This window comes from Plecotus auritus (assembly GCF_963455305.1).
Source record: "Plecotus auritus genome assembly, chromosome: 4".
NCBI lineage: Eukaryota > Metazoa > Chordata > Mammalia > Chiroptera > Vespertilionidae > Plecotus > Plecotus auritus.
Genome location: NC_137775.1, coordinates 56,082,824 through 56,096,324, shown reverse-complemented (window position 1 = coordinate 56,096,324; position 13,501 = coordinate 56,082,824). Strand labels below are relative to the sequence as shown.

The following is a 13,501-nucleotide window of genomic DNA, read 5'->3' as shown; positions in this document are numbered from 1 at the left end:
TTGTTGTTGTTGTTTTTGCTTAGAGAAAAATCGTTTAAGTGACCTGTTTTAGTTCTAAAGATATTTGGCAATTAAGTAACAACTGTCCAAGGGGAAAGACAGAAAATAACAATAATTTTTGGCATTATGAAAGCAAACCACTACCATCTCACACCTGTCAGAATGGCAACCATCAACAAATCAACAAACGACAAATGCTGGCAAGGATGCAGAGAAAAAGGAACCCTCGTGCACTGCTGGTGGGAATGCAGACTGGTACAGCCACTGTGGAAAACAGTATTGCATTTCCTCAAAAAATTAAAAATGGAACTGCCATTTGACCCAGTAATACCACTTCTAGAAATATATCCCAAGAAAACAGAAATGCCAAATCAGAGAGGATATATGCACCCCTATGTTCATAGCAGCACAATTCACCATAGCTAAGATTTGGAAACAGCCTAAATGCCCATCAGCAGATGAGTGGATTAGAAAACTATGGTACATCTACACAATGGAATACTACGCTGCTATAAAAAAGAAGGAATTCTTACCATTTGCAGCAGCATGGATGGACCTGGAGAGCATTATGTTAAGTGAAATAAGCCAGGCAATGAAAGAAAAATACCACATGATCTCACTCATTTATGGAAAATAAAGAACATTATAACCTGATGAATAAAAAGATATATACAGAGGCAGTAAAGCACTGAACAGACTGTCAAATTACAGCGGGAAGGATGGGGAGTGTTGGGGAGGGAGGGAAATAGATCAACCAAAGGACTTGTATGCATGCATATAAGCACACCAATGGACACAAGACACTGGGGGGGTAGGATGAGGGCATGCGACAGGAGGTAAGGGAGGCTGGGGGAAGGTCAACGGGGAAAAAAAGGAGATATATGTAGTAATATATGTAATTTTAAAAAAATGCTAAACATTCTTAAAAATGAAAAAAAAGAAAACCACTCCTCCATAAGTCCTGTGGAATAGAGATCAGGGAAGACTGAATATGCACAGAAATCCTAGAGCTCATTAGGGCCCAAACTGTTGCTCTTTTCAGTCACAATGTTACATCTCTCTTGGTCAGGAGGCCTCAGAATGAGATCAGCTGGCATCAGAGAACTCAAGTAACTCCATGCCAGGGAAAGAAAAGATATGGATTGGTAACCAGGACCTAGACCAGGGGTGGGCAAACATTTTGACTCGAGGGCCACAATGGGTTCTTAAACTGGACCGGAGGGCCGGAACAAAAGCATGGGTGGAGTGTTTGTGTGAACTAATATAAATTCAAAGTAAACATCATTACATAAAAGGGTACGGTCTTTTTTTTTTTTTATTTCAATAGTTTTATTCATTTCAAACATTTTAACAAAAAGAATGTAAACACTAATTATTACAATTTGAAACTTCAAAAAATGGAGGAATCATAGCACAATAACATACCTTATATTGAAGATGGCAAAGGCAAAATAAAATTGCCTAACAAAGGAAAGGTACAAAAGTCTTCCAAATTAAACTTAAATATAATAAAATAATTTAAAACTAAAACAAACAGAAAAGAACAAAATGTGTAAACAGTAAATTAAACATTTTCTTTAGTGCAACTTCCAAATTATGCCTGGGACGTAGATGTAGATGGCAATGTAGACTGGGTTGAAAGGTTTTTGGTCTTTAAAACATCAACTTCAGTGGGAACAGTGTTGTTGGTCTCCTTTTTAGCTAATGCTCTGATACTGTGCTCTCCAGGGGCGTGTCTCCCTACATCACCACGATAACGTGTCTACGCATTCCCAGGGTGATGTCGGGGGACGTGTCCGCGGGCATTACAAGGAGCCTCTGGAAGATTGAGAGGTTGTTCCTTCTACTGAATGGGCGGATATAAATCCGCCCACTCAGAAGGAGGAGCTGCGGCCGTGTTTCCCGACATTGCCATGTTAACACTGCTGCTGGTGAAGGAGCGGAGGGGAGAGCAGGAGAACCCTCTGCTCTTTCGGCTCCGCGGGCCGGATAGAACAGCTGAACGGGCCGGATCCGGCCTGCGGGCCATAGTTTGCCCACGGCTAACCTAGACTGTCATGGGAAGGACAAAAGTGTGTATGAAGCTAGAAATCACTTTGACCAAGCTGGCCTAGAATTTCACCTTTCTGGAATCAGAACATGGCATAAGTTAAAAATCTCAGGGAAAACCTAAGAAGTACAAAGGGATCTCTGCAATATTGCAATGTGCTGTGATTTAGAAGGGGGAAAACAAAGTGAGGGCTTCAGAAGGAATGCCTTCAAGTAAAAATTGGACTGGATATATTACCATTTATCAGGTAATAAAAATTTAACAGTTGTTTTACAGAATTTAAGGAAAGAAGCAGTAATAATCATAACAAACAATTAAGCAATTCCTAACTCTAGGCAAGAAAAGTTTTCTAAGAAAGAAAAATATACTAGTTGACTCAGATGTGAACAATATTTATATTACCATAGAAATACAAATACTGAATATTCATTTAACCAAACATGTGCTACAGTTATCCTATATAATAAAGAGCTAATATGCAAATAGTCATCACGCCATCATGCCCTAACAGCTCAGACACTCAACACTGGGGAGAGAGGAATGGGGACCAGCCAGGCTGAGGCCCGGGAGAGGGACAAGCCACACACCCCATGGTCCCAGGCACCAGTGGCTGGGGCTGCGGCCCAGGAAAGGAACAAGCCACCCACCCCGCGGTCCCAGCCACCAGCGGCTGCACCTGCGGCCCGGGAGAAGAACAAGCTGCACACCCCATGGTCCTGGGAGCCAGCAGTTGTGGCCCAGGAAAGCCACCCGCCCAGTCTTCTGCGGCTGCAGCTGGCCTGAGCAAAGCCGGCCCAGGTCCTGGGTGCCTGCAGCTGGCCAGAGGGAGAGAAGCCGAGGTCCCAGGTGCCTGCGACCAGCCGGAGGAGGGAATCCTGGGTCCCAGGTTCAGGGTGAGGCAGAGGCGGTTAGGGACAATCAGGCCAGCAGGGGAGCAGTTAGGGGCAATCAGGCCGGTAAGGGGAGCAGTTAGGGGCGATCAGGCAGGCAGGCAGGCAGGCAAGAAGCTAGGAGCCAGCAGTCCTGAATAGCGAGAGACAGTCAGACATCCCCCGAGGGATCCCGGATTGGAAAGGGTGCAGGCCGGGCTGAGGGACCCCCCCCCCCCCCCCCCGCAAAGCATGAATTTCGTGCACCGGGCCTCTAGTAATTATATAATACAGAGGAGGAGGGGTGAGGGAGTGTTGGTGGAGTTAGAAAGCTCAATCCTGTTCTAGTAGAAAGTAAGCAGATCATGTGCAAAATGAAAAACCAAGAAAGAACAGCACAAATAGGTTTTGCAAACAAAGGAAGAAAAAAAGCCACTAAACCAACAAACAATGATGACCTCCTAGGAGTGCACTTTGGGTGTAGGGAAGGGTAGGAGAAGATACTACTCTATTTTTCAGTATAAGCCATGATATTTTAATTGACTTTTAATATCATGGCCATGTATTATTATGTGAATGTTACTTGGAACCTATATAATTTTTTCTATAATATTACCTCTTTTATTTTGAATATATTAAGACAGAGAGAGAACTGTAAGAAATACGGTAGCAAAAATTCTCAAAAAACTATTAAATCCAAAGGTATATTAAAAATTATATATATCATGATGAAGTAGCATTTATCCCAGAATACAAGAATGGATCAACATGAGGAAATTATGTAACTTACTACATGAATGTCATAAAAAGAAAAAATGGCATGATACTCTCAACAGAAAAGCATAGATAACAGGTAACAGAAAAGGCATTTGTTAACTCCCAAAATCTACCTCTGATTGAAAAAACAAAAAACAAACCTTTGTAAAAACAAAAATTTCTTAACATGATAAAAGATTATCTAATAGAAATCTACCAAAAACATACTTAATGGAGAAAATTTAGCCACATTCCCTTTGAGACTGAAAATAAAGGATAAATGTCTCCCTTTCCTCCATCCAATGAGAGTCATTGTTTAAACCAGTAGTAGAGGTCCTGGCCAATATATAAAATTAGACGATTATTAGAACTAACAGTATTCAGCAAGGTTATGAACCAATAAAATAATCAACAGTATGACAACACACTAAAAGTAGCAAATTTTTTTAAAGTCACTGTTTACTATAAAAATGGAAAATATTAAATATTTAGAAATTGGATTAACAACAATTAAAAATTTAAACTCAATTATGGAGCAGAAAAAGACCTGAAAAGAGCTATACCATATTCATAAGATAATTTAACAATGTAAAAACATCTATTTTCTCCAAATTAATCTAAATTCAAATCAATTCCAAATAAATGCCCAACAGAATTTTGAGGTAATATGACAAACTGATTCTAAGCCTTATATGTTAAACCAAATATTCACAAATATTTAAGAAAATCCTGGCAAAGAGCAGAGAATCTTGCCTTACCAGAGCAAATATCACTTACAAAATCATTGTAATAACAAGTGTGGTTGCTAGAATGGGAATAGACTAATAAATCAACTGACTATACTAGACATCACAGAGACTCACCTGTCAGGCCACTTCTCTTACATACCACCAAAATCTCACATATGCGTGGGTCTGAACCATGAGTTTAACCGAATGAAAATTACTGTAGTTACTGTTATATTTAGACTTTAAATCTTTCCAATGGAGATTAGGCCTAGAAAATACTGCAACTTAAAAGATCTAACTTCCATATTTCCTAGGATAGCATTTTCTACAATTTCTGTCCCCAGCGTCTAACTCAGCCGTGGGCAAACTACGGCCTGTGGATCCGGCCCGTTCGGCTGTTCTATCCGGCCCGCGGAGCCGAAAGAGCAGAGGGTTCTCCTGCTCTCCCCTCCGCTCCTTCACCAGCAGTAGTGTTAACATGGCAACGTCGGGAAACACGGCCGCAGCTCCTTCTTCTGAGTGGGCGGATTTATATCCGCCCATTCAGTAGAAGGAACAACCTCTCAATCTTCCAGAGGCTCCTTGTAATGCCCGCGGACACGTCCCCCGACATCACCATGGGAATGCGTAGACACGTTATCGTGGTGATGTAGGGAGACACGCTCCTGGAGAGCACAGTATCAGAGCATTAGCTAAAAAGGAGACCAACAACACTGTTCCCACTGAAGTTGATGTTTTAAAGACCAAAAACCTTTCAACCCAGTCTACATTGCCATCTACATCTACGGCCCGGGCATAATTTGGAAGTTGCACTAAAGAAAATGTTTAATTTACTGTTTACACATTTTGTTCTTTTCTATTTGTTTTAGTTTTAAATTATTTTATTATATTTAAGTTTAATTTGAAAGGCTTTTGTACCTTTCCTTTGTTAGACAATTTTATTTTGCCTTTGCCATCTTCAATATAAGGTATGTTATTGTGCTATGATTCCTCCATTTTTTGAAGTTTCAAATTATAATAATTAGTGTTTACATTCTTCTTGTTAAAATGTTTGAAATGAATAAAACTATTGAAATTAAAAAAAAAAAAGACCGTACCCATTTATGTAATGATGTTTACTTTGAATTTATATTAGTTCACACAAACACTCCATCCATGCTTTTGTTCCGGCCCTCCGGTCCAGTTTAAGAACCCATTGCGGCCCTTGAGTCAAAAAGTTTGCCCACCCCTGGTCTAACTCTCCCCCATCTCCTCCTCATTAGACCACAGAAGATTTCCCCCCTCTATCTGTTTTGGCAAGGGCAGCTATTAGTGATTGCAAATATCACATGACCTCACTTATCTGTGGACTCTAATGAACAAAATAAACTGACAAACAAAATGGGTCCAGAGGAATGGATTCATGGAACAGACTGACAGATTTCCAAAAAACATATGTGCATAAATGCATAGCCCAAGGACACAGATAATAGTGCAGTGAAGACTTGGGGTGGGATGGGGACTGGGTGGAGGGAGCCAAAGGGGGGAAGAATAGGGAACATTTGTAATACTATCAACAATAAACAAAATAAAAAATGTTAAATGCAACATATGCTGAGGGGCAGCACATGAAATATAACCATTTCCTGTAAAGTAGTGGTTGTCACACTTGAACATGCCTTAGTCACTTGGAGAGCTTGTTAAAGCACAAAGTGCTGGACTGCTTTCCCAGAGTTTCTAATCAGTACATCTGGGATGAGTGACATTGCTAACAACTTTCTGTGTGGTGCAAATGCTCCTGGCCACAGGTCACATTTAAGAAACACTGCCCTATAGAGCACAGGTTCTCAAGTGAAGGCAATTTTGTTCTCCAGGGGAAAATGGACAGTGAATGGATTATTTTTGGTTGTCACAACTTAGAGGGATGGAAAGGAGAGGTAATACTGGCATCTAGTAAGAAAAAACCAAGGACATGCTGATAAATATCCTATCATGCACAGGACAGCTCCCCACAGCAAAGAATTATCTTGTCAAAAACATCAATAATGCTGAGGTTAAGAAACCCTGCCACAGTGTAAAACAAAACTTACTCCAAATATATGATTTGACTACTAAGTTGGTAAGTCCTTTAATGAGTTTCAGAAATTTGACATGGAATAAATATTCAAAGAATTATATTTTTCTTCAAGTAGAGATAACTCTTTGAATTTTAATCATCTATAGCAAAATTAAGTTTTATAAATATTAATACTTAAAGGTATACAGGCCTACAGTAAGAAATAAACATTTATATAATATTATTGGTAGATTTATAGTAAAGAAACAAATTAACATTCATTTTGTAAGATTATTATATTAAGACTTTCTTGAAAAATAACCAGCTATGTTTATTTCTTAAACTGAGTGAAAAAGCAAAAAACTATTCATTTCACTATTTTATATATCCAGTATAAATGAAATCTTTTAAAATGAAATCTTTTATAACAGTTTGTTTTAAGGAAAAACAGTGATTACAGGAGTAATTAATACTAAGTAAATGTGTCTGAGAAAAATGTACTTTATAGATACATGCATGTATTTACATGTACATACATATATACCATACCACCACCACCACCACCACCACCACCACCACCACCACCACCACCACCATTACCACCACCACCCCCCACACACAAATGAACTTACTCCAGTAGGCTGAAAAATAAGTCCATCCATTTCATGGCTAACTTCTTTTGCAAAATTTCCTTCAAGTAGCTATAAAATAAATATATGTATTTTCAGAAATACAATAATCACTTTAAAGATATTTCAAATTTCCGTAAACTTTATAAAAACTTTTCTTAAGTTTTAAGAACTGAAATACAAAATGGGAGAGAGGGGTGGTCCAGAGGAATATAGGTTAATACATTATAAGGTTTTTTTTAACATGTGAAGATTTCCATTCTATGGCAGGCTAGATATCTTGAATAACAGTCCTAACTACAACAACCAAAATGATGGATAAAATATTTAAAACATTTTTAAATGCACTGCTGAGTCAGGATGAAAGGAATTTTAGTATGGAAAATTCAATGTGGATTTAAAGCATTGGTCTCACTGACAAAATAAAAGGAGAAACTCTGGGAAGTAATAAATAAAGGGAATAAAAAATAAACATATAGAACAAAGGAGACAGCAGAGAAACGTGCTTGGGGATGGAGTGGGTGGGAGAATCCCCTGAGAATCTGCAACCACAGCTAACTGAGACATAGGAAACACAATCCGAAAATATATCACCTGTGTTTTTCCAAAACACTCAAGCAGAAAAAATTTTAGCCTTACTTTTTTTTTTCTTTTGTCTTACTGTTTCTTTTCTTTTTTGGTCTTTTCTATATTTTTTCAAGCAAAGAACTGCAGTACAAGGGATGCACAGTACAAAATACAAATGGCAGTTTTCTCAAAGCCTTATCTGCCAAAGAGCAGAGTTGTAAGATCCAATGCTCTCTAATTAGTTCTGAGCAAGTAGTTTTAAATAGTTTTTTTTTTCATGGATTTTTATTATTTTGAAGAACTGAACATGTGTATCATGGCCAAAAGTCCTAATATTGATTTCTGCATTTCAGGGAAGAGAACAAAATACACTTTCACAGAGCCAGAATAGGACAGTTCTGGGATTCATATATGTGTCTCCAAATTTTAGGATTATGTTGTGGGTTATCCAATCACAATCTTTTATCATAATCACATCCTCTTAAAACCACTACATTCACTTATAGGGAGATTTACATTCCAAAATCGACAACCAAAATTTCAAGTGTATTTCACATGCAACAAGATTAGTGTTTCTCCTCCCCAACTGTGTGACCTTTACCTTCTCTGCCATTACTTCCTTCAAAATCTGTAATTTCTCTAAACTGGGGACAGTGAGCAAAATTAGAGTGATCCTAGTTCCTAACTGCTTAAAGATCAATTAGAGTTTGAATATCTACATTTCCTTAAAATTGTAATGCTCCTTGGTCAAATTCATAGGGACAGAAATTAGAGAGGCTGGGGTGAGAGTGAATGAGGAGTTAGTGTTTAACGGGTACAGAGTTTCAGTTTAGAAAGGTGAAAAGCAACCAGGAGGTGGATGACAGTAATGGTTATACGACAATGTAAATATATTTAATGCCACTGAAATGTATGCTTAAAATTTGTTAAAATGGTCCATTTTATGCTATGTATATTTTGCCTGAACTTAAAAAATATGTATACAACTCTTGATATTTCCTGTTTTGTTTTGTTCTTTCCTCTCAGTATAACACTATGAAAGTGGGGAGCTTGACAACTGGATCTCTTAGAACCATACTGTCAAGGGTTTAGCCAAATAGGCAAAAATTTCAGGACTGATCTGAGAGTCATACACTGATCTCCAATTTACTCAAAGGTTTAAATGACCTAGGCATCTGAGGAGGAACTCTGTCTAACTAAAAATTCAATATGGATTCAAAGCACTGATTTCTTATAAATTTCTTTCAAGAGGTGAAAATAAACTCCAACCATCAAAATGTCAAAAAATATCAGCTGACAGTCTTGCTATAACTTCGGAAGGCAATGTTAAACTAAAAGCTCTGTTTAATATATGTTATCTACTCACCCTGGAGAAAAAATATTTTTGAAACCTATGCTCATATTTAGAAGTACAGGTATATATATATATAAGACCTTTATGTTCTATTTCAATGTTTTTCAAATATCCATGAATGACGAATAAAAGTTCAAATAAGAAAAACATATATAACTTGATACTTCATGTACCCCATTATGTAAGAAAAAGTAACTTGCTAAATTCATAGCATAGTCCTGCTGAGGAATCCTATCTAATAAAGAGGGAATATTCAAATTGACCATCACAAAAGATGGTGGCGCCCACAGTGGAGGGGGGTTTCCATAACACAAGATGGCTGAGCCCAGAGTGGAGGAGTTTCCTTAACACAAGATGGCTGCACCCACAGCAGAGGCCGAATTCCCATAAGGAGCCTTAACGAGCAATCAGTAGGCACCTGAGGTTGTGTAGCGCTGGGCTGAGGCAGAGGAACGAGGCCACGCCCTCCGCCCCAGCGCTGAGCCGGGGGACCTCAGGCCGTGCCCCCTACCCCGCCGCCAGGCCAGGGGAACTGAGGCCGTGCCCCCCACCCGGCGGGGCTTGACTGGGGACCTCAAGGTGTGCCCCCCACCCTGGTGCTGGGCCGTCTGACCTCAGGCTGCTCCCCCTGCTCCTGGCCAAGGGACCTCAGGATGCAGGCCCCAACAAGGCGCCAGAGGACCTGAGGCTGCGCCCCCTGCCCGGCGGGGCTTGACGGGGGACCTGAGGCTGCACCCCCTGCCCGGTGCCAGGCCATGGGACCTGAGGCTGCGCCCCCCACCTGGCGGGGCTTGACAAGGGAGGGGCCAGCCAGGTCTGGATCTTGCCCAATGGGGGTGGGGCCGGCCGGGTCTGGGTCTTGCATGATTTTGAGGCGCCACGGGTAGGCGGGGATTTGACTCTGGGTCCCACGGCGCGCACCAGACTCTGACAGGAGGAAGATTTTCATATACATTTTACTAATTTTCTTTCATCTCTGACACTTCTATTATAGAGAAAGGGCAAATAGCAATATTAAAATAGTCCCTCTAATTAATCCCCTTTTAATGTGCATGAATTTCATGTATCAGGCCACTAGTGATGTAATAAAAACCAAATATCACAATCATCTTTGTAAAAAACACTTTTAAAAGGTTAAAGAACTTGTTCTCCTTTTATTGTAGGTACATTATTTATAGCAAGTAAACAGCTTTTCCATTCTTAGACCAAACTTCTCAACTTCATACACTGGGCCATCCCTAAACATAAAGTATGTAATAAAGTAACAGTATAAAATACAGAGTTGTCAAGACTAAATAACACAATGTTATCTAAGAATAAAGTCACCTAGATACATAGCAGCCAAAAACAGCCTTAGGCCAAGGATATCCTATATAATAAAGAGGTAATATGAAAATTGACCCTCACGCCCTCACAAGATGGCCGCCCCCATGCCGTCATAAGATGGCCACCCCCACGTCATCACAAGATGGCTGCCACAAGATGGCTGCCATGTCATCACAAGATGGCTGCCACAAGATGGCCACCCCCACATCGTCACAAGATGGCTGACAGGGAAAGGCAGTTGGGGGCAACCAGGCCTTCAGGGGAGGGCAGTTGGGGGCAACCAGGCCTTCAGGAGAGGGCAGATGGGGGCAACCAGGCCTGCAGGGGAGGGCAGTTGGGGGCAATCAGGCCAGCAGGGGATCAGTTCAGTGTCAATCAGGCCAGCAGGGGAGCAGTTAGGGGGTGAATTGGCTGGCAGGCAGAAGCAGGTTAGGGGCGATCAGGAAGGCAGGCAGGCAGGCGAGTGGTTAGGAGCCAGCAGTCCTGGATTGTGAGAGGGATGTCCGACTGCTGGCAATCAGACATACCCCAACGGGTCCCAGATTGGAGAGGGTGCAGGCTGGGCTGAGGGGACACACCCCCGCCCCAGTGCACGGATTTCGTGCACCGGGCCTCTAGTTACATTCATAAAAAGCAAAAAAAACCTGCTCCTGCCAAAACATCCTGCCTATGCGAGGCAAAGTTAAGCCTCCAATAGGGAGAGAGAGAGAGGTCAGGCTCAGTGAGGGAAAACCTGTCCCTGAGACTAGGGGCTCAAGGTCTAAATACTACTATTAATACTAAGACTTTAGGAGGAAAACTAAGAAAACTGTGGTTCCCACAAGTCAGGCACTGAGTGACAAGAAACAGTTGTTTATAGATGAGGGAGAGCACAAGAGCAAAATATAGACCACTATGTGGTATAAGCAAGCAGAGTCTACTGAAAGCTAAAAGTGAAGCAGGAAAAATGGGCAAAACCACTTTATTGTTAACAGCAGTCATCTGCTGAAGGAATGCAAAGTCGTTGAACACTGAAGATAACTATAGCAATATAAACCCATCTCAAATACAGAACACACTGATTCAACCACTAACTCCTCTCCCCAAAATGAGGCCTATTAAACTGAAAGAAGAGATATGTCCACACTAAGCACAAAGATATTTACCTCAGTTTCTAGTGTTCATATAGAAAAATAATGAATGTCCAGCATCCAATAAAAATGTACCACACACACACACATAAAAAAATAAGAAAAAAAAACCTACATTTAATAGATAAGATAGTCAATAGAACAAGACATAGGGATGGCCCATATTTTGGAATTATCAAATAGACTTTAAAACAACCCTAACATTTTAAAGAAAAGGGTGGAAAACATGTCTGAACAAATATGGAATTTCAGCAGAGATAAAAATAAAAACTATAAAAAAGAGACAAATGGAAGTGCAAGAAATAAAACACAGTATCAGGGGAAAAAAATGCTAATCAATGAAAATGAGCCCTAGAGCCTCAGTGGTTAGAGCGGTGGTCCACGGACTGAAGGGGCTTGGGTTCAATTCCAGTCAAGGGCACGTACCTCAGCTGCAGGCTCCATCCCCACCCTGGCAGGGGCGCATGCAGGAGGCAACCAGTGTGTCTCTTTCACATGGATGTTTCTCTCCCTGTGTCTCTCCCCTTCCTTTCCACTCCCTCTAAAAATCAACAGGGGGAAAATATCTTCGGGTGAGGATTAAAAAAATAAAAAATGAAAGAAAATGATAAGCAATGGATTATCAGCAGACTGAATATAACAAAGGGAAAAGAAATCAATGAACTTGAAGAAAAAAAATGTGTAGCACTTTTTCCAACTGAAATAAAAAAAGGAAAAAGATAAAACACTGAAAATCAAAAAGCAGGCATAAAGATGTCTTAAAAAAAAAAAAAACAGTAAAAATATGAACACTGAAACAATCAAACCCAATTGAAAATTATAACACATTCCACCCAACAACAGGAGAAACACCTTTTTCCCCCAAGTGCATACAACACATTTATAGATAGGTCAAAGTAATACAAAGAATGTCTTCTGACCACAATGAATTAAAGTATATATCAGTAAGAGAAAGATATCTGAAAAGCTCTCAAATGTTTGGAAACTTAATAACAAATTTCTAAATAACCCACAAATAAAAGAAAAAAAAATCAAAAGAAAAAATTTTAAGTATTTCATACCAAATGAAAATACAGTAAACTGAGATTTGAGAGATGGAGCTACTAGTAAAGTGTGCTTACATTATTTAATTGCATTTAATATTCATTGCACTGAGAAAAGAAGAAAGGCCACAAATCACTATTAGCTTTCACCCTAAGAAACTAAGGAAAAATCTAGAGTATTTAGGGTCACAGATTAAGAAGGAGCCACTTGGGCTGAGATTGCATAACCAATAAAGAGGACTACTTTCCCTAAGGCTAAGACCCAGACACTGTTGAAGAGGTTCATGACTCACTGGATGGCAGAGAAGTTAAAATGTATTGATGAGATGTCTCACCAGTTTTAAAAGATGGAAGTTGTGGTTAGAAAGCAGTATCGCCCTAGCCGGTTTGGCTCAGTGGATAGAGGATCGGCCTGTAGACTGAAAGGTCCCGGGTTTGATTCTGGTCATGGGCACATGCCCAGGTTGCGGGCTCGATCCCCAGTGTGGGGCATGCAGGAGGCAGCCGATCAATGATTCTCTCTCATCATTGATGTTTCTTTCTCTTTCTCTCCGCCCCTCCTTCCCTCCATCCCTCCCTCCCTTCCTCCCTTCCCCCCTCTCTGAAATCATTAAAAACAAATAAATGTTGAGTCTTTAAAAAAAGAAAGCAGTATGTCTAACTTAAAACTTTAAAGTAGGAATATAGCCAGGGATAAGTTGACAATGTCAAAGTGACTAAATCAGAATAAAGTCATTGAATCAAAAATTTCCAAGATATGGAGAAGCCAGGATTATAAGTAGGTCAAACGAAACATAGGGAAGTTGTATTAAACAAGGATGATGGGCAGCCCCTGAGAAAAGAGTTTTAAGTCAGGCACAGTCTCAAAGGAAGAAGTAGTTACCAAGGAGCCAAAAAGAGTTAAAGACTTCATTTAAATACCATGGCATGAAAGGTCAGGTTTTATTTCAATAATTTAAATACCAAATAATGTTAAGACTCACTTTGGTATTTTTTGTCTCTAATATAAGATAT

At 40.1% G+C, this 13,501-nt stretch overlaps 1 protein-coding gene across 4 annotated transcripts in view; it reads right to left on the bottom strand.

The window, feature by feature from the left end:
* The window catches only part of RNGTT (RNA guanylyltransferase and 5'-phosphatase), a 213,952-nt gene that overhangs the window by 120,114 nt on the left and 80,337 nt on the right, over window positions 1-13,501 (bottom strand). For 3 of the 4 annotated variants that reach the window (XM_080666815.1, XM_080666813.1, XM_080666816.1), the window contains exon 12: window positions 7,071-7,139. The exons of the other annotated variant lie outside the window; for it this stretch is intronic. In XM_080666815.1, the coding sequence (XP_080522941.1) occupies window positions 7,071-7,139 (69 nt within the window). The remainder of the gene's footprint in view (window positions 1-7,070; window positions 7,140-13,501) is intronic. 4 annotated transcript variants of the gene reach the window in all.